Source organism: Pseudomassariella vexata (assembly GCF_002105095.1).
Source record: "Pseudomassariella vexata strain CBS 129021 chromosome Unknown BCR38scaffold_4, whole genome shotgun sequence".
NCBI classification, from domain to species: Eukaryota; Fungi; Ascomycota; class Sordariomycetes; order Amphisphaeriales; family Pseudomassariaceae; genus Pseudomassariella; species Pseudomassariella vexata.
In genome coordinates, this window is record NW_024467959.1 from 1791211 (window position 1) to 1811488 (window position 20278).

Here is a 20278-nt window from a genome sequence, read left to right on the forward strand (position 1 = left end):
ACCATTTTGGGCTCACAGAATACTTTTTTATCTGTCGTCTCTTCACTGTGTGGTCAGAATTGTCTGTTGTCGTCATCTGATATCACAACTTCATTGTGTACCATTTTGCATACCACACCCATATGAAATATGTTGTCAATCCATTTACCGACTCTTCAACGATCACTCACAACGAATTCACGATGAATTTTGTGAACTCTTACTTCACCCCACACTCACAAAATGAAATCTGGGCCCGATGACCTACGTTCCCTTCCCTCTAAGCTAACTCTTGGAATCCCTCCATCCCATTCCCGACCTGTTCACTTCTGGGCCACCTATACCCATGCCATTCTTTTCTCACTCCAAAACCTCTGTTGATTTTGGGACCAATCTTCCAATTGTTTTGCCTTGCTGGAACAAGACTGACTCATTTCCAAACCCAGAGGCTCTGCTTTCCCAGCTACGAAGGAACACGATGCCTTTCCGCGGCAGACGTGGCAAGGGTGCGGCCATTACGGCTCGTATCAGACCTTGCACTTCGATTGCTTCGGTCGCTTCATCCGACCAGTCCGATGGCGGTGCTCCTCTCTACAGCCCCATTGAGGAGAGCTTCACTGTCAATGGCAATGGCAGTAAGCATACCACCAATAACAAGACCCATCGTGCTAGCCTGAAGAGCGTCAAGCCTCAGACCAATGGCGTCAAGATCAATAACAACGTCAATGGCATCGGCAAGACCAATAGTGTTGTTGAGAATGCCGTAGAGAAGGGCAAGGGCAGCACTATTGGTGTACCCGCTGTTGCTGCTCAGAGCCGCCCCTCCAGCGGTGCCAGCAGCAACCTCAACCCGAGCACCAAGCCATTCGTCATGCCCGCCGACAAGGCCCAGAACGGCAATGCAATCAACAAGGTCGAGTTGCCCACTCCTGCCGCCTCTTCGGCTCCCACTCCCGAGCGTGCCTCTGCCTTTGGCAACCAGAATGACAACACGACTGCATTGCTCAACCTCATTCAGCAGACGACGGGCTCCAAGATGCAACCGTTGTCACACTCCCAGCCCCAGTACAACTGCCGACCTTTCAAGCATGAGACCTACCGACAGGGACTCGCCCCTGCCCTTCCTATTGCTCCCGTCAATGGAACGTGCCCTCGCGTCAACGGCAACTCTCCTATTCAAGGCGCTCCTGCCTTCGAGGACGATCAGCATGTCGGCGCGCCTTCCATGCTAACCGCTCTCAATATTACTTCGACCTCGGGTGCAGCTTCCTTCAACAATGCCCACTCCCAGGCCCAAAAGAACGGCCAAACCAACGTCGGTAACGCAGCTGGAAGACTCAACAGCATGTCTACCCAGGTTCCCCATACTGCGGTCAACAACAATGCTGGCTACCAAAATGGAGTTTCGACTTACGTTCAAAGTGCACAAGGCAACGGTACTCCTCGAGGTAACACCAACTACCAGCAGGCCATCTACCAGAACGACGTGGTCAAGAATGGCAACACCGGCGGCCACGACTACTTCCGCTTCAAGACTCCCCCCCCGGTCATCCAGCCTCTGGTCTTGGATGTGCCCAAGAAGACGATTGAGCTGTTTGCCGCCCCGACCAAGGAGATCATGGCTCAACGCTCTGTTATGCTGAACCGCATCGTCGGAGAGGACGGCCGTCCCACTTTGGAGAGCCTCATGGATCCCGAGAATTTCCCTTTCATCGAGCCGGCTATCGTGCAGTCTGCCCCCAAGGATTACGGTGTCGTCCACCTCAAAAACGTAAGTCTTTTATCGAACCTGCCGCGAAACCAAAGTACTATAGCGCTCACCTTTCTATACAGATCCCGTACAACAGCAGCCGAGCTGAGATTGTGGCCTTCCTTGGTCGCAACTCCCGAATCCTGAATGACAACGAGGAACCTGTCCACATCATTATGGATCGTGTGACGAGCAAGACCAATGACGCCTATGTCGAGTTTGTGACCCTTGAAGATGCCATCAATGCGGTCAACCGCATCAAGAACAACATGCTCAAAGGTCGTTGTGCGCGGCTGGGAGAGAGACCCGTTGACATCGAGGTCTCCAGCCAGAGTGCTTTGATGAAGGATCTCTTTCCCATTGCCCGTGGCCTACGGTGGAATGGCTCTCGACCCGAGTTCAAGCAGCCCAATCCCAAGGAGCCCTGGGATAATTTTAAGACCTTTGTCACGGCCGAGGAGATGTGCATGCTGGTCAAGCACGTTGAAGTTCCGAACCGCGTAAGTCACTCCGTCTAAATCACATACCGTTAAAAAGCTCACATTATTCCATCACAGTCCCCGTTCTCTCGCGACTGTCCCGAGCGCGCCTATGAGTGCCTCATCAGCACCATCAAGAAAATGCCCTGGTACACGACGGAGTGTATCACCATCAAGCAGCGTCACGACATCTACGAGGCCTGTGCCAAGCTCATTGAGAACCTGAAGATGAATATCCACGACGGCAGATCTCCCGAACGCCTCAACGAAACTTTGCAAAAGCGCCTTGTTCAGGCTGCCATGCTTTGCCCCGGCTTCACTGTCGTCCAGAAGGACAGCATTGCTTCGTTGGTTAACATGCCCGACATGGAGCTCCGCAGCTTTAACATGCCGCGATATCCCGACCTTTGGACCCACCAGTACACTCTGGGACCTAAGCCTGGTATTCCGTTGGATGTGCTCGAGGTGAAAAAAATCCCCTTTCACATCTCCATTTTGAGGCCCAAACTAACGCTCCTTTACAGTACTACATTGCCATCATCCGCGAAGAGACCACCCGCGCCTTTGCCACCCTGAGCATCCGCGAGAAGCAAAGCCTCTACAGTCGAGGTAACAACGGCTACTGGGGTTTCTTCTGGCGCGAAATTGCCTTCCCTACCGGCGAGACCTTCGACGAGCTGACTCTAGCTGAGGCTGCTGAGATGGAGTGGGACACGATTGACCGCATTATCCGCCGTGCTGTTGATATCGCCTACGGTGGTACTGGTTCCGAGTACAGCCCTCGTAAGGGAAAGGAGCCGCTCCAGATCACTGATGGCTCGACCAATGGCAATGGCTTGATGCTTCAGGGCGCCAACGGGGATGGTGTCTCTCTTCACTGGTAGAGGCGAGCCCGATCCAACAATGAACTGCCGGCTCTCTGCTGTCTAGTTGCTGGTCGCACAGCACCCGTTCCTTCCTCAGAGGGAATCATCATCTTTGGCATCGCTGAGACCGTTGAGAAGACTCAATCTTCTGAGCATGAGCTCAGTGCTCTTCGCCAACTGGATAGGCCTTCTGGATGGGGATAGATTTAGAGACGCTGGCTTGGGACGGCGAGAAAATGTTGCAACGGTTGGAATGGTGTGGTGGACGTTGATTGCTTGATTCTTTTCGTTTTCTCCAGGCTCACTGCCTCCGGTCGTTGGCAGCTCCTATCTCCTGGCTGAGATGTTGAGCACCATGGTGATGCCACCACGGAATCTGGAAAGGATAAACGACAATCGATACTATTTTCTTGCTTGGGCATGATTACTTACATCTACCGTTTATGTGCTGTGGAACGGCAGGGTCAGGGTGAAATACCCAATGGTGGCTCTCTGCCTTCTAGATGGGTTTCAGGGCTATACCACAGTTCTTGCTAGTACCCTTTGATGGGGTGTCGGCCTAACCGGCATCATAATGACAACAAAAACATCATAAAATTTTCTTTTTGGACATGCTGATTTTGCTGCTCATTGGTGATGTGGGCTCCCGGAAAAGTCAATGGCAAGAAGTTGCAATATTGCTTCTCGTTGGTCAGAAAGTTGGGTTTCAGAATCCCCGACCTCGAACCCCGATAAGCAGGATTTCCCCGCTATTTAGAGCTTCGTCAAGCGCTTCTACTCACGCCTTGTGGCTAGCGGTGCAGTGATATCAGTAATATCCCACTTTGTTCAGAGCACTTCATATTTTCCCTCTGGCTTCGCCCCGCTTCAGCCACTTGACGACCACACTCTCCACTTCAACTCTATCTACTCCAGCATCTATCCCAGTCCCAATACCACGCCATCGCCAAACCACACTGTCGAGCCCTGACCTAGGAAAGAAGCTAGGAAGGGAGACCACAACCCATTCACGCAGCACCTAACAACGGCATTTTCCGATCAAAGACAACCTTATACCCCGCAAACCGGCACGGCGCGCCGAAGCCGCCCCAGGGTCTCCGATGATGAGCGAACCACAGAGCAACCAGCAGAACAACCAGAACCGACAACAGCAGCCGCCGCCCAAGTCGCCGTCACTTGTGTCGCCGCGCGGGATGCAAAGCATGGCGAGGCCGCCGATTCTGCAGTCGATGCCCGACACGCGACAGCAGTCGTTCGAGGAGATCTACGGGCCGCCTGAAAACTTTCTTGAGATTGAGGTACTTCTTTCTTCTCTCACAGCCATCTGTCATCAGCGACAGCTCTTTACTTTCCCACACAACACAAGATAAAGAGATGAAGAGTGCTGACCGTTTGCACACAAATACAGGTCCGCAACCCCCGCACCCACGGCATGGGCCGCAACATGTACACGGACTACGAGATAGTATGCCGGACCAATATCCCGGCCTTCAAGCTGCGACAGAGCACAGTGCGGCGGCGGTACAGCGATTTCGAGTACTTCCGCGACATCCTCGAGCGCGAGAGCGCGCGCGTTACGATCCCGCCGCTCCCCGGAAAGGTGTTTACGAACCGCTTCAGCGACGACGTCATCGAGGGCCGCCGTGCAGGGCTAGAGAAGTTTTTAAAGATTGTGGTGGGGCATCCGCTGTTGCAGACGGGGAGCAAGGTGTTGGCCGCTTTTGTGCAGGGTGAGTAGTTGAACCGGACGTCTCCTTAATCTAGGGCTGTGGGAGTTTGGGGAGCAAGGCTATGGATGGATGAGCTGGAGTAGGATGAAGATGTGGAGAGGAGCATGATACTGACAGAGATACAGACCCCAACTGGGACCGCAACGCCTGGTGACTTCGTTTATTCGACTCGTGGACCAACGGGTCGAAGCCTGGCCGAATCTCACGGAAGCTGCAGAAACGGCCGCCGAGGAACCTTCTACTATCTGAAACGCAGCTGAACAAGGTATCACAACTAGCAGGAGACTGGGAGAGCGAATTGACGATATGATGATTCAGGCCGGGTGTGGTAACTCACGACGTTGGGGGAGAGAGCATGGTGCGCAGAGACGAGCTGCTGCTGCTTCTGCTCTGGCTGGGAAGACTGTTATAGGGGCGGATGACGGCAACTGAACCTTGAGCATTCTCCTTTATATACCAAATGGCCAAATCTCCTCTTGTCGGAAGGAATGGTTGGCTTGTTGGTTTTGCACACGAATGGGGCGTTGGCGGGTTTTCTCTTCGTCCCAAAAGAACATCGCATTTTCGAGCTTTTCATTCGGTGAACTGCCATCATGTAGACGCGAGTGAAACACGGTGAAAATAATCCGCGCACGTCCACCCAATAATTGATCATTACATGCTACTCCAGACATTGAAATCTGATCTCAAGTCAGTGCAGGACATTATACATATTATTTCATTCATTTCGTACACCTCCAGTTTTTATGTCCGTAGTCCTACATCCAAAATCGGGCCTGTTATTCATGCATGCCCTCCAAGTCATGGCGGTTGAGTGGTTTGTCTTTCCCCAAACGCCGCTGTGAATATGCCACATTAAAGCCGGACTTTGTCTTTTCAAGACCAACTCCGCAATCAAATGATCCTGGACCGTGTCTATCCGAGTTATCTATATATGGTACAGGTGCAGGTATAGGTGTGGGTATCTATGTGCGAGTAAATGTGTGCGTGTGTGCACTTGGTATATGTGCCGAGTAGAGTAGTGAAGAGTCTTGAAGCAGAGCTTCGTCGAAGGTGGAGATCGAGCCGCATCGAAAGGTATTGGTAGATGCATAAGGGGTGGGCCGAAGATTCCGTTTGTTTGTACATGTGGTTTTACATGGTAGTTCGAACCGGATGCTTTCGCGCGTGTGATGTTATTTTGTTGGGTTGAGTCGAGAGGCGCCTGTCTAGCTCTTTGCGCCGAGGATCTTGAGAATGCCCTCGTACATGCCGAACATGATGGCAGCTGAGGGGATGGTTCGCATGAGGTGCGGCGTCAGACCGCCGTACAGGCCAAGAAATCCTTCTTCTTTCCAGACAAGCTTGAAGCAGTGGACTAGGCCCGTATATTTCGGCCTTCCGTCCGCCATGGGCGCTTGTCGTAGTCGTGTTCTCGCAACCTGCGCGTACTCATGTCAGTATGCCCATCAACTCAGCAGCGCGATTCCCAGCCGGTCTTTTCATGTGTGTCGGTGGTGATGAACTCACCTCGTGTGGATAGGTCAAGATGGACGCCAAACCCTTGGCCGCACCAGCCCCCAGGAAGTTCCCCGTCCAGTTGACCGTATGATCCCACCATGTCTTCTCGCGCCCACTGGCCAGCACCCCCTCCTCCCTTACCCTCAACCGTCTCTTGATCTCCTCGTACATCATCCACTGCAGCGTGCTTTCTGTCACGCCCAAGTAACTCGCGCTAAGTCCCTTAAAAAACCCCGTTGGCCCCTCGTTCCGCATCACCTGCTTAACACAGTCCCAGCTATTCCTGTACCGCCTCCGACTCAAATCCCCCTTCTTCTCGGCATCGTTCTTGTCGAGCTGCAATCTCGTCTTGACCAGCCATATCGGGTTCGTCGCCGTTCCCGTCACGATCCCCGCCGTCACCGCACTGCCTAGATGGATAACCGGATTCGTAGGGTCCAAACCGGTCCACTTGGAGTACGCACGCTTCCCCGTCCCGTATGCGTAGAAGGTTATGCTCCGTGCGGGCACTACGCCGATTAAATTTGGTCCTAGGCCCTTAAATAACGCCCGCGACCCCTCGACTCGGTGCACGTCGCGCAGGATCTGCACCGTTTCGCGGAGGTGGTAGGTGGCGCCCCGGAGGGGGCTTAGACGGGCATGGCCCGAGGCGGCGCGGGCGGTACGTAGTTGTGCTTGGTAGAAGTCGGATTGAAGGCGAGTTTTTAGGACGTCGAGGGGCGCTGTCAGGACGGCCGCTGTCATGCCGCCTATGCCGCCGGCGACGAAGTGCGGCCAGGAGCTTGCGAAGGGAGAGACCTCGGTTTTGGGAGATGCCGTTGCGGTTGTGTCTGCTTCTGGTGTCGCGCCGCCTAGTTCCCGCGATTGGGTTAAAGGCGACTGCCGCGGTATCGGGATGCCGTCGCGTCGTTGTGTGGTTGAGGAAGCCATTACTGTGGGAAGTTGCCCAAGTTAGGTCAGAGCCAGCGTTGGCGACTTTGCTGGTCAGGGATTTCTGCTAGCTGGGCAGGATGCACAGATGCGATAGTTGGCAGTACAGCAATATGGGCGGGATGAGTTGCTGTCGTGGTTATTATTATTGGGGCTGGATGGATTTTGTAGAAAGCGATTGACGACAACTGATTTTCGATAGTAGACCCTGAGGGCAACTTTTTTTCAAATGACCCCATTTGATAGGCATATGCAAGGATCATGCATCCTGAAGCGTCAACGAAAGTGGGGTATCTTCTTGAAATGCTAAGCTTTCCATCTCATCTTCGCTGTAAGACCAACTTCTTACCGAGAAACTTTCCTACGGGTACCATGCCAAAGTCCGACCTTCATTCTGAGAAGCTAGCTATGTGCCCCGAAGACCCACTATAACGGCTTAACTACCATTTCTAAGGACAAGAACCCTGATAATATAAATACTTTACTTTGTAATTAGTAATCTTATAGATCATTGAATACTCCCGGAATGTAATGAACTGTAATTCACTTTAACTACTACTTAACTTGTGTTAGGCTCTAAAGATGAACCTCTAATCCTTCTTCTGCTACTTTATCGCACACCTATTTTAGTTTGTTATGTAATAACTTCTCAATATAGTCTATTATTTTCAATAGTCTAGCCTACTCTACGTATATAATTAATTCACTAAGAAAAAAAGAAGAAGTTTGAGAATAATATCCTAGACTAGGGATAGGGCTTTTGGGTGTTGTTTTTCGGGTTTCAGACGAATTATGTAAGCGTGTTCTTTGTCATGGTGAGCACAATTGAAGAGCCAAAACACTCTAATGCACTGTATTGACTTAACGATTCTCGACAAGGAAAGAAAGAGAAACTAAAACAGGCTGGCTCACATCTGAGGATCTTCAATCCCGCCTTCAGATGGCCAGTGCTCCTACGGGTCCACAGCTAGTGGGTTTCGTGGCATCGTGACACCGGCCGTCACATTCTTGACGGTATTTAAGGATCTAAGTAGATAGTCACGCTCTTGACGAAAAAAATCAAGCGGCCCAAGTCTATGGTTAATTGACTCTTTTCGCCTGTTGAGGTACTTTTGTTGTTCTGATAGATCTCCTCGTGCCTGTTGAGTCCATCATTCCTGTCCACCTGCTGAGGTGATGCAGTCCTAGGACCTGTTGAGGCACTGCCTGCGGAGGCATCAGTTGTTAGCACCTGTTGTCGGCTCTCCTTATGGACCTTACGGAGCTGCTATGTTTGTTTTCCCTTAGACGAGGCATCATCATAATAGTCACCAGAATTAATGATGAAACAATCAATTAGATAGAATGCTGTAGATAGGGGATGATACTATTAGCTCTTACTGTTTTTAGCATATTTGCGTGCACGGGCTGGCCCTGTCGGTACATGACATGAAGTTCATATTTCGGCCTGACACCACAGTATCCCCGGCATCTTCATGGAATAATGCAACAGAAGAAAATATTATTATTATTATTATTAAATACGCTGTAGGCTCGAAGCCCCCGGTACCTCTACTAGTACTCCCGTATGTCAAACCGTGCCCTAATGGCTGGACTAAATACATACGCTGCGTCGTCGGTTCGCCCTATTGGCGACTGCGTTGCGTTCACTACCATACTACGTTGGTTCTCAACCTACCAACAAAGTCCCCCCTGAGAAGATCGATGCTATCTGGGCCTTGAAGCTGTCCGACCCGTCCCTAGCAGCCACCTTACAATAGTCCCAAAATATTATTTTTTTTATTATTAAATACGCCGTAGGCTCGAAGCCCCCGGTACCTCTACTAGTACTCCCGTATGTCAAACCGTGCCCTAATGGCTGGACTAAATACATACGCTGCGTCGTCGGTTCGCCCTATTGGCGACTGCGTTGCGTTCACTACCATACTACGTTGGTTCTCAACCTACCAACAAAGTCCCCCCTGAGAAGATCGATGCTATCTGGGCCTTGAAGCTGTCCGACCCGTCCCTAGCAGCCATCTTACAATAGTCCCACTAACTACTGGTTCTCCTGTTGCCGTTGCGAGGTCTCTGCGAGAGTATAGTGGCCGTGGTGCGATGGCGGCCCGTAATCGTTCCCTCGGTCCTTCCAACAGCCCGCAAAAGAGGATTACGTGCTCTGCCGTCTCAGGGGCATCGCCACAGCGGCATAGCGGCGAGTACACGCCAAAAGCCCCTGTCTTGAATAAGAAGGCTGCTAGTCCTATTTTTTCCGTCCTGATCTGGCACAGCGTAGACGCCTCCAGTCGGTTCAGGCCGAAATACTTGCCCCCTTTCGGTATCTGCATCGAAGGGCCCTCCGGTTCCTCAGCGATAGCGCGTCGCTGGCGATCGTGATGCTCTGCTCCGGTGAGCCATCTCTTCCTCCAGTGGTCGAGGAGGGCAGCCGGGACCTCCTTTTCCTCACTCATCCACTCGGAGCCCCGGGCCTCCTTCTCCATAGTGTACCCTGCCGGTCGGAGTAGCTGCGACGCCTGCTTCCTCTTCGCCGGCCTATCCTGCCGGAGTATATGTGACGCTTTAGCGCTCGCGCTGCGAAGCAGATTTCTCTTCCCGCTAAGCCGTAGCCGTTCTTCAAACTTAGCAGCCCGGGCACTAAGATAGAGGTCTAGTGGCGGGATTGCTGCTTCTGCTTCCAGGTGGCGAACCGGCGTCGCTTTGTGGGCACCACAGACTACCCGGAGGCACTCGTTCTGTATCCCCATCAGGCTCTTAGCTGGCCCTGCCGGTTCCTCACTTATAGTATGCCACGCAGTCGCCCCGAAGGCGATTGCGCTACGGATAACCACCGTATATAACAGCCTCGCCCGTATAAGATCGCAGCCCCACGACATATTGACTAGCTTTGTCAGGGCTAGCTTTTGAGTTGCCATTTTTGTTTTAACACGCTCAACATGGGCGTGCCACGTCAGTTTGCGGTCGAACCAGACTCCTAGGAACCTGGCTGAGACTACCGGCGACACTGTGGCGTCCCCAAGGCGAATACTTTGCGGCAAGGGCTCTCGGGCCCTAGTAAAGTGCATTAGCTCACTCTTGTCAGGAGCGAACTCCATCCCGTGCCTCACTGCCCACCGCTGACACGTAGCCCATGCGCTCTCCAACCGGCGGCAGGTCGTGTCTGGATCGGTGCCGACAGTCCCAAAATAAATATGACATGAGCTCCTGAAAAACATGAAATTATTACGGTTCGCGTCTGTCAGAGCGGGAGAAATGTTAGAGCCTTATTCTAGCCAAAAGCTGAATGAGACAAGTGTGGCCGTACCGGGGCATATATGATCCAACAAGCTTCTGAAAATTTTCAATACATGAATTTTTGAAAAGACTCATGCAGCTGTGGAAAACGCCACCCACCACTTGTCTGAGACGACTGTAGCTCACTAAAGGATTCACCAGACGCGCTAGTTCCAGCAGTATACTTTGATCTTCTGAGAGAGATAATGAACAGTCAGAGTCGCTTGCAGGGCAATCAAAGAAGTGAGATGAAAAGTCACGACATATGACACGTTCCACGGGGTTCCACGGGTATACTCAACGCTTCCTGTCAACCAAACAAAAGCTGTCAACGGTGTTGTGCTAGGCAATTTTAGAAGTGAGGTTCCACTTGCTGATAATTTCTGGGCCAGGCTTTGTTGTTATAGTGGTTTCACAAGGTATCAGCGATTGCCTTCTGTCTTTCATCGTTTCTCAGAGCCTCAGGCTTGTGTTCAAAATAGCGCTCAGGTCGAGGTATATCAAGACGGCATTCCCTGAATCGCAGTTCTCATTCTCTTCGCCAATACTCCTTCCATGACCTAAACCCAAGCCTGGTCGGGTCACAAAATCCACGGTAGAGAAAAGGTCTCAACCAAACAAGACAGAACACAACCTCTCCCCATACCCCAAACCGGCTCAAGTGGACTCCAGACTCCCATACCTTCAATCTTCAGCAATTGATAAGCCCACAGCATTTGCATATCTATTTGGCTCAAGCAGACTCACACATGCCCAATCTTCAGCAACTGGCGAGGCTAGAGTACCACAAAGATTTCACATCTCAACCCGTGACGCCCAGTCAAGCTAAGAAGTCACTGGAAAGCCTCCAGCCCGTCATAACTAATCAGGCCAGAGCAGAAAAACCCCAAACACCAGCAATTGGACTGGGCAGAGCTTTGAAACCACAACCATCAATAAACGACACGATCAGAACGCCACAAGCACCTCGACCCGTGACAACCGATCAGGCAAGACCAGAGTAGCAGCCTGAACTCGTGACGCCAGTCGCCGCTGATCAGGGCATACCATTCCAGAAGCAATGCACAAGGGAAGAAAACCGGTATATTTCTCATCACCCGTATCATCAGAGGACATGCCAGCCTTAGAGCCGTCTTCACGCACGCCATCATCCAAGGGCTCAGATTCTAATGAATCAGATATTTCCGTGACTGAACGATCCATCAATGATGCTCATCCGAGCTCTGATGCTGATGACCTTCTGTCATATCATCTGAATTTCCTTCAACGGGCTCCTGCGAAAGACGACCTGGACGAGGTTGTCTCAACCCCGTTGTTTACTCAGCCCGTACTGAAACATGCCGAGGCTCTCGGTTATCGATACAATAAAACAACATTCCGGCAATATGCCCTTCTTGCGGGTAATATCGACTCACTGGGCAAGAAATCACCTGAAGATCCAAGAATCTTCTATAATGTCACGGCCCCTTCAAGTGTCTTCATCTGCGGCAGTCAAGGCTCTGGCAAGAGTCACTCCCTTTCTTGTCTCCTGGAGAGTTGCTTGATTCCCTCCAAGTTGGGCAAGCTCCCGCGCCCTCTGACGGGAATAGTGTTTCATTACGACACTTTCATCTCCGATAATGGCGGAACCCCTTGTGAAGCAGCATATTTGTCTTCGCATCCCAATGTCAATGTCCGAGTATTGTGTGCACCAACCAACACTCGTACTATCACGGTATATGCAATTATTGTAGTTTCTTCAGCTCTCGGTCCTCAAACGCTAACGTCTCACAGAACACATACAGAGCCCTTCCCAATGTGAAAGTAGAACAACTGAAACTCGATGAGGGCGATCTCAATACCGAACGTATGCTTGATCTCATGGCAGTTGGCGAGGGCAATATGCCCCTGTACATGCATGTCGTCCAAAGAATCTTGAGAGACATGCGAATGGCACAGCAGGAGGCAGGATCGACCTTCAAATACACGACCTTCCAGCAGATGATTATGCAGTCTGACCTGACTCCGTTGCAACGCGCACCTCTCCAGCAGCGCCTGGACACCCTTGAGAGTTACATGTTTCATGAGCAGGTTACCCGCAAGCTCAGTCTGCACGGCACAATGAAGTCTAAGCAGACGCGAGAGCAAGCCACTGACTGGATCCCAAAGGCAAGTGTTGCCCGAAAAACTTATTTTCGTCGGTTGAGTCTAACCATTACAACAGGAAGGAGAGCTAATCATTGTGGACCTTTCTTGCCCTTGCGTAACGGCGGAAATGGCTTGCTCCCTGTTCAACATTTGTCTTTCGCTCTTCTTGGAACAAGATTCTTCCCTCGGCCGAGTAGTCGCACTCGACGAAGCGCATAAGTACATGGGCGAATCGGCCGAATGTCAGACCCTAACGAACTCGCTCCTCGCGACAATCCGCCTGCAACGCCACCTTGGCGCCCGGGTTATCATCTCAACTCAAGAACCCACAATCTCACCCAAGCTCCTCGACCTCTGCAGCATCACCTTCGTGCACCGCTTCACCTCTCCCGACTGGCTCCAAGTGCTCAAGCGCCATCTGGCTGGCATATCCACGTCGTCTAAAATCGCAAAAAAGCTCGATGGGTCAGATGAGCAGCTCGAAGATAGTGTCTTTGACGGACTGAGAGGTGTCACTGTTACGTCGGAGAATCCCACCCTAGAGCTCTTCTCGCGGATCGTGGCGCTTAAGGTGGGAGAGGCGCTCGTTTTTGCGCCTAGTGCTATTGTCAGTCTGGAGAATCAGAAGGATGCCTATGGGAAAAGTCGAACTGCGCTGAAGAGGCTTGCTCATGATGTGTTGAGAGTTCGGGTGAGGGCGAGACTAACGATGGATGGGGGTCGGAGTATTATGGCTACTTGATGCGTGTGGATACTTGGTGCCTATGCCTACTTGACGAGTATCTTGATGGACAACGGAACATAGAGGAAGAGGAGAAATGGTTGGAGTCTCGGGCTAAATCTATTTAGGAAGTATGTCGGCATAGATGAATTTGGCGAGGCTTCTGCTGTAGTATTCAAACATTATTATAGCTAGAGCGTAGTAAAGAGAGGAATAAATTAGTAAAATACGCGAAATTAATACGAATCTACTTATTAGCTCGTATATATTATAATCTTTGGTATAGTTAGTATTGAAACGGGGTCAGGCGGTCGGTAGGATATACCCACTACCTAACACACTGGCGAAGCGGCTCTAGTAACAACAGATCCCATCTGTTGGTCTGATCAGACGAAGATCATGGCGATGGACGCTTGAGCGAAGCTCCTACAAGCCTTAGGCGCAAGTTAGTCGGAAATTGAAGAACTAACCAACTAAATAGAAAGCGAAAGTGAAGATAATAAAAAACGAGATAAAGGATTTATCTCCTGCTCTGTCTCTGTGTTTCTTGAAGATAAAATAAACTTCCTCCCTGCTCCGTAACCTATTTCCCTAATGTCCTGCCTTACCCCACTAAATTCCTCCCCCAGGTTCGTTTCTCTGTCCCCAGAGACAGTCGAACCTGTACGACTATAAGAACTCTCCCTCTCCTAGCGATCTCAGTGTTGGACTTCGTCCTCTCTTCATCGCTGTTACTGCTCGCTTGTCCACCTAGGATTGCATTGGTCCCTTGGTGCTTCGTCTATCGCCGGCCATCGTAGCCTCGTTAAAGAGAAGATCCTCCCCTTTCCTCTCGGCAAGCAAGGCAAAGGCCTTCCTCCAATCATAGCAGCGGTATCCTTTTTTTTTTTGGGGGGGGGGGGGTGTCATAGTCTTCCTCGCGTAGCCTTGTTATCCGACTGAAACACTCTTTCCTCCCCAGGACACTCTCTTTCCAGGGGATTACGCTTCTTTCCACTTATCTTCCTGCTAGTCAAAGTAGCAGGACGGAGTAATAAGGTCCTCAAAGTTCACCTTTCTCGATTCTGCCTGGCTGTCCGGTACTTCCAAGTCCCAGGACGTATAGACTTCCTGTTCCTGCCAATATGGACAATAACGCACCGGACTGCAGTGTTAGTCGAACAGAAATCAGCTGGAATATGTCGGACGTTTGGTGATCACTGAGAGGGAAAGGTTGCTGTTCGAGGCGGTCCACAGAGTAGCTTATGGACGGGTGACAAGCCAATGATTCAGGTATTTCACGTTTGAGTTGAACACAAATTCCTAAGTTTACGTCGGTAAATAATTGAGGAATTAAAGCATCGTATCTGGCAACCTACCGAGCCTCACTAGCGTCTGGATTTTCAGAGTCAGCTGTGAGGGATATTGAATGCATCTCTGGAATTCCAGGAGAAGCTGAGATGCATCCAACCAAACATCAAACTTCTAATCCAGTCAGCTCAGTCGTGAAATCCCGGTCACTGACGGAAAACTAACCATAGAATAATGTGACTGGTACAAAGAGTAAAATACAGAGGCTCTGGGCTCGCAGTTTCCCTGGTTTCAATGTAAGACGACGAGACTAGCTTGACGGAAAAAGACCACTTGCCTAGCATGATAGCGATGATGGGTAGAATAGGGGCGGAAGTTTCTCCTGGAGTTACGATTACTGGTAAATGGAGAAACGCGGAGGTAACAGTATCACTGTGAGGTGTGTTGGACTTGAACTTTAAGACTACGCGTAACCTTTATACTGAAAGACGTACATTATGGAAAATCTATTAGCGCCGGATGGCGTGACCTGGTTACTTGATTTACAGATCGCAGGATCTCTAGGTGCCCACAGTGAGCAACAATATGATATGACCAGAGCTGTGGTCATAAGCGCTAATACCAAGGAACAATCACACTTAACCATTTCATTGCACTGCAGAAAGCTGGCCTCAATGTTAGGCCGGCGTTTGTGAGAACTATTTAGATTGTTGCACCTATGCAGACATGACCCAATACTCTAAAATCCTCCTCTGACTACAGATGGCTTGAAATATTTTTGGTACCTCTCAAAATCGAAGACACCACCCTCCAACTCCTTACTGGCTGGACTTCCAGCCCAACCTTCGGTTGGGCTGTCATCGAGTTGATCTGCGCCTTCCGTGAATATCGTGCATTCGAACGGCGTGTAATTCCCTGTCTCGTACTCCTGAAGATCCATGAAGTGGTCGTGGCTGTTCACCATGCAGAATGTCCCCGTGATCTTTGACCCTGCCTCTGGCACGAGAGCCGGATAAATCCCCCACATCTTCATCCTGAAACCAGTGATCCAACCTTTTTGCATTACTGGCGGGTCTGCGCTGTTGGTAACGGTCTGGTACACCTCAGGGTCCATGAGCGAACCATAAAAGAAGAAATAGCGAGGTCTGGAAGTAGATTGTGTAAGCGCCGGCGTCCGAGTCTTGTCGGCAGCGGTAAATTTGGCTGCCATGACAGAGTGGTTTGAATAGCTAGAGAATCCCGGTTGCAGTTCTGGTGGAGGTGGTATATTTGCTAGTGAAGGTAATGGCGGAGCGGGAGGGATTCCTTCAATGAATTGTCGGGTTTCCCGCTTCTCGCCCTCGTCGATATCTGCCATAATTAGGTAAACAACAGACGAGCGCTTTGATCGAACTTGAGTCAGACTTTATTGGAAGGTACGTATAGCTATATGCTAGGGAAGGTGACTGCGATTAGCTATCACGGAAGTCAATTCTAAGAAGTACGATATTTTGTTAACTTCTATCTACCGAGCTAAGTATCACGCATTTGGCCCCTTTTGATTATCCGATCGCTCGGCGGCGTCTATCCACAGCCACACTGTTCCTTAACCTCATATCAAAGAACTTATAAAGTACTATATTAACTATATTGACGTGGGGTTAGGGGTTTGGGTGCTCGTTTTCGTTTTTTCCGGTTTCAGACGAGTTATGTAAGCGCGTTCTTGAAGGGTATTTAAGTCCTTATGTACATAGTCACTCTCCTGAGAAAAAGATAGGAATTCAAGCGGCCTTTTTGCACAGTAATCTGAACCAATTTCTCTTTACTTGGACAGGCATTCAATGTCTGACATACCTGTTGAGGTACTTTCTGTTCCCCTATAGATCTGATTGTGCCTGTTGAGGCCATTGTTCCCATCTTTCACCTGTTGAGGCTCCGTTTCTCCCCTAGCCTGCTGAGGCTCTAGTTGTTCGTACCTGTTGAGGTACTTGTTGTTCTGATCAGAGCTAGAAGAGTTCTTGATCTTGTTATTTCTTTCCACTTCCCGGATATTAAGGTCTTGTTGAGGATCTTGTTGTCCGTTGCCATCATCTTACACCTTAAACCTGCGGGTGGTTTCACTGCCCGTCGTCAAATAACGAACCCCGAGTTCTTTATCGCGTTTAAAGCTATATTATATACGACTTTTAGTGAATATTTGGTCTCATGATAAGCTAGGCGCTTGATTGTATGATTACGTTAATACTGTGTATAAGTAGTGATACATAGAGTAATAAGTGATGCATATTGTCACGACCTGGGTTGCATCGCATTGGTAGAGACCTCGATTAGGTGCTATCGACGAAGGTTCTACTCTAAGGAGCGAAGGAAAGAAGATCACAACTTAGGTTTGAAGGAGCGCGACTAAGTCATCCACGCTTGGCGGGGCTCCTACAAGGGTTATGATTGGCTTCCCATCTGACACTGCCATGGCAGGTGTTCCAGCTGTAAGTCACCTGGTTGTAGTGAGTCTGCGAGGGTTGACCTTCACACATATCAAGGCATAGGCCTCATTGTAAGTCTAGAAGGTCTTGTAGGTCTTGTTGCTGTCATCTCTGCTGGATCCAGCATCCAGCATGTTAAGTTGTGAAAAGGGACCATCAAGTTATGCCTGGTTTACTACACTGCAATATCGGGTTTTATGATGGCTTCTACTTGTCTAGGAAACAGTAGGGTCTATGATTTTAAGCTAGTGTAGTAAGTTCGTAGTATTACTAGATAATATATTATTACTCTAATAAGAAGATCAAAACAGTAGTCTAATGGTACTAGTATTGTAAAGTACGGCAACTAATCTTGAAAATAGCATCTAGATATATTATTTTATATTATATAGTACCCGCCCTGAACTACTATTGACATAGGGACAACGCGCTTGTGTCTTGCTTTTCGACTTTCGGATGAATTATGTAATAAGCGTGCTCTCGAGGATAGTTAAGGACCTGAATTCTTTCAGTAGTCGTTCTCGGAAGAAAAGAAGACAAGCAGTAGAAAGTACTTTCCCTTTGCGTGTGAAGGCTCCAGCTGTTTTTGAGGTACTTTTGTTATCCAATTTGATCGATCCCAGCCTGTTGAGGCTCAGTTGATTGTTCGTACCTGGTGAGGTAATTTTGTTGATCTAATGAGAGGGACAAGGCTGTTGATTTATATTTCCGTTACCTACCAGAAAGCTGATCTTGTTGAGGATCTTGTCCATCTCGATCATCTTCACCTTAAACCCGCGGGCATACACTGCCCATTGTCAATATAAGGGAAAGTATAAACTTGAAATTATAACATATATGACACTAACCGAGATATTCAGAATGAAAGAATAGTTAATGGATAAGTAGCTACAGGTACTAAGCTAACGCCTTTAGTATTTATCTCTTTTAGTGAATACATTAGTATAATAACGCAGGTAGTGTCAGAGAACAGAATGCCATAGGCACCAGTGGGTGTCAGGACACTGAACGCAGGACACCGGCGGGCCGCCGGAGGGGTGTTTCGGACAAAAGACTCCCGAATCATGATTACAATCTATGTGAAGCTTTGGGATGACGAGAGTCAAGATCCTTGGCATCGCCGACCCTGCTGTTATGCCGGGTCCAAGCGGCGGCCTAGCTATCTATATAAGGACCATCTCGAAGTAGGATAGGGAAGGAGTTGTCAGAGCCACAAGTGTCATCCGAGGCGGGCCGGCTTCCACCAGGTAGGAAGCCGTTTGTGGCGGCTAGAGAGCCGCTTGTGGCGAATGAGAGCCGTTGAAGCCGTTTGCAGCGGATAGGGAATCGCTTGGTTGCAGATAAGGAGCCGCTGTCCAAGATATTGGCCGAAGTCGGAGGAACACAGACATACGGAAGCAAACATCCAGAATCCAAGAGAGAACCTCGGCTGGCTATAAGTAAGGAGTCGAGACGGAGGAAGATAGAGAGGGCAGAGATCAATGCATCACCGTGGGCACCCCTACCTGAGACCGCCAGTGACCACCCGGTGCTACGTAGGAGGGACGCCCGTTACTCCCCATCACTCTGTACTATTGCCTTCGGCCTAGCCGTACCCTGACAGGTAGCCAGGAACGTAACCTCTGGCAGCGACGTGCTATAAATAAAGTTAACTCTACTAGTAATACCACTATTGTATACCTCACGTAGATACTAGATACTACCTTGCGAAGATTTTGTTATGCTCTTGTTGGATTTCCGTGACGAACTTCCAAAACCCTTAAAAGGATTGGACCGCTTACCGCTCTGTACTGAAGGACCTGATGGCCAACTTCATTCATTGAACCGTGTAGAGGCCCCCAGAGACTATTTAAGATATGCGTCTTCCATTTGGTATAGTTGCAGTCCCATAGCTTTCAAGGTCTAAACAGCCTAGTCTAGAGTCCCAACCCCTTCAAAAACTCCTCAATATATCTATTCACCTCCCCTGGCGCCTCCTCCGGCAAATAATGCCCGACCCCCTCCCCAATCCCATGAAGCTCCAACATTCCCTGCTCAACCCATTCCTTCCACACTTTAGGTACATCATGCATCGCCCTCAAATTCCTTTCACTATACACCACCCAAGTCCTCACCCCGACCTTCCTGCCTAACCTCCGATCCTCAACCTCCCTCTCCCAATACTCCTCACTTCCTGCCTTGTAATCCAGCGCCGCCCCCTCATTCACCTTGTCCTGCTGATATAATTCAGAGTAATGCTCCACCGCCCCATCGGCGAAAAACGACTCCCGCCCTTTCGCGTTGTCGCCGACGGTCTTTAGTAGAATGTCCCGGCAGAACTTACCGCCGCCGTATGTGCGGATCAGCGGTATACTTATCGCCATAGCGGGCAGGAACGCCCAGTGGAAGTAAGCCGTCATGTTCCGCGGATTTTGGGCCGCGGCGTCCCATTGTGCGGCGTAGGGGACTATATCTAACAGCAAAACACCGCGGATCCTATTGCTTTCCGGATCATCCATGGCAAAACGTTGTGCAACGCGGGCGCCGCGATCATGGGCGATGAGGACGATGTCTGATTCAGGAGAGTCGGGGTAAACAGACCTGACGGCTGAGAGAAGGGAGGTTCCGACGGTGATACGGTCGTGTTTGGTGGCGGAGGGAGCCGTGGGGAGCGTGCTGTGACCATAGCCGGGAAGGTCCGGGACGAAGAGGGTGTAGCCTAAGGAGGATAACGGGGGGATGGCGTAGCGCCAGATGTAACGGTCTTGCGGCCAGCCGTGGAGAAGGAGGAGGATTGGGGAGTTGGGGTGGTGGGTTGAGGCGGGGGTATGGGAGAATGAGATGAGAGAGCCGCTGGGGGATTGGTGGGTGCCTTCGGTGAGGGTTTCGAAGCCTTTCAGCTGAGAGGCCATTTTGTTGTTTATTCGTCAAGCTATCGAGTAAGTGAGTACTTAACTCTAGTTATGGGCAAATTATTTTTTTCTTTAGCTAGAAAAGTGCATTTTGAAGTACGAACCCGATATCCGAAATAATACCTGGTTCAAATGGATATAATGGATATAATTGAGAGAATTGCTGAGTTGTTGAGTGCAAATGTGATTGTCACACACGCTGTGGTGGTTTAAATGGCGAGAACGATGCTCCCCTCAAAAAGCCGACGCCTTCCGAGGACAAGTTTAACTTCTCCACACTCCG

General features: G+C 50.1%; 6 protein-coding genes across 6 annotated transcripts; 3 read left to right on the top strand and 3 right to left on the bottom strand.

Annotated features, from left to right (window-relative positions):
* Positions 1-1324: 1324 nt before the first annotated feature.
* Positions 1325-3591, top strand: BCR38DRAFT_510403 (uncharacterized protein; the record flags this gene model as incomplete). The annotated part of the gene is made up of 4 exons (XM_040865012.1): positions 1325-1750; positions 1813-2233; positions 2267-2673; positions 2733-3591. The coding sequence occupies 4 exons, from the start codon at positions 1325-1327 to the stop codon at positions 3090-3092; spliced, it is 1614 nt and encodes a 537-aa protein (XP_040718093.1). The 3' UTR covers positions 3093-3591.
* Positions 3592-4027: 436 nt separating this feature from the next.
* BCR38DRAFT_159026 (Phox homologous domain-containing protein) lies at positions 4028-5084 on the top strand. Its single transcript, XM_040853765.1, has 3 exons — positions 4028-4372; positions 4483-4804; positions 4930-5084. The coding sequence occupies exons 1-3, from the start codon at positions 4175-4177 to the stop codon at positions 4956-4958; spliced, it is 549 nt and encodes a 182-aa protein (XP_040718094.1). The 5' UTR covers positions 4028-4174; the 3' UTR covers positions 4959-5084.
* A 928-nt stretch (positions 5085-6012) lies between these two features.
* BCR38DRAFT_456234 (mitochondrial carrier protein rim2-like protein) lies at positions 6013-7234 on the bottom strand (the record flags this gene model as incomplete). Its single annotated transcript, XM_040861890.1, has 2 exons — positions 6013-6225; positions 6314-7234. The coding sequence occupies 2 exons, from the start codon at positions 7232-7234 to the stop codon at positions 6013-6015; spliced, it is 1134 nt and encodes a 377-aa protein (XP_040718095.1).
* Positions 7235-11618: 4384 nt separating this feature from the next.
* On the top strand, positions 11619-13373 carry BCR38DRAFT_337102 (uncharacterized protein; the record flags this gene model as incomplete). The annotated part of the gene is made up of 3 exons (XM_040855509.1): positions 11619-12218; positions 12278-12656; positions 12712-13373. 3 exons carry the CDS (start codon positions 11619-11621, stop codon positions 13371-13373), a joined length of 1641 nt encoding a protein of 546 aa, XP_040718096.1.
* Positions 13374-15381: 2008 nt separating this feature from the next.
* On the bottom strand, positions 15382-15852 carry BCR38DRAFT_337534 (uncharacterized protein; the record flags this gene model as incomplete). The annotated part of the gene is made up of 1 exon (XM_040855541.1): positions 15382-15852. One exon carries the CDS (start codon positions 15850-15852, stop codon positions 15382-15384), a length of 471 nt encoding a protein of 156 aa, XP_040718097.1.
* A 3022-nt stretch (positions 15853-18874) lies between these two features.
* BCR38DRAFT_427165 (Alpha/Beta hydrolase protein) lies at positions 18875-20220 on the bottom strand. Its single transcript, XM_040859819.1, has one exon. It carries the CDS (start codon positions 19993-19995, stop codon positions 19021-19023), a length of 975 nt encoding a protein of 324 aa, XP_040718098.1. The 5' UTR covers positions 19996-20220; the 3' UTR covers positions 18875-19020.
* Between the last annotated feature and the right edge of the window lie 58 nt (positions 20221-20278).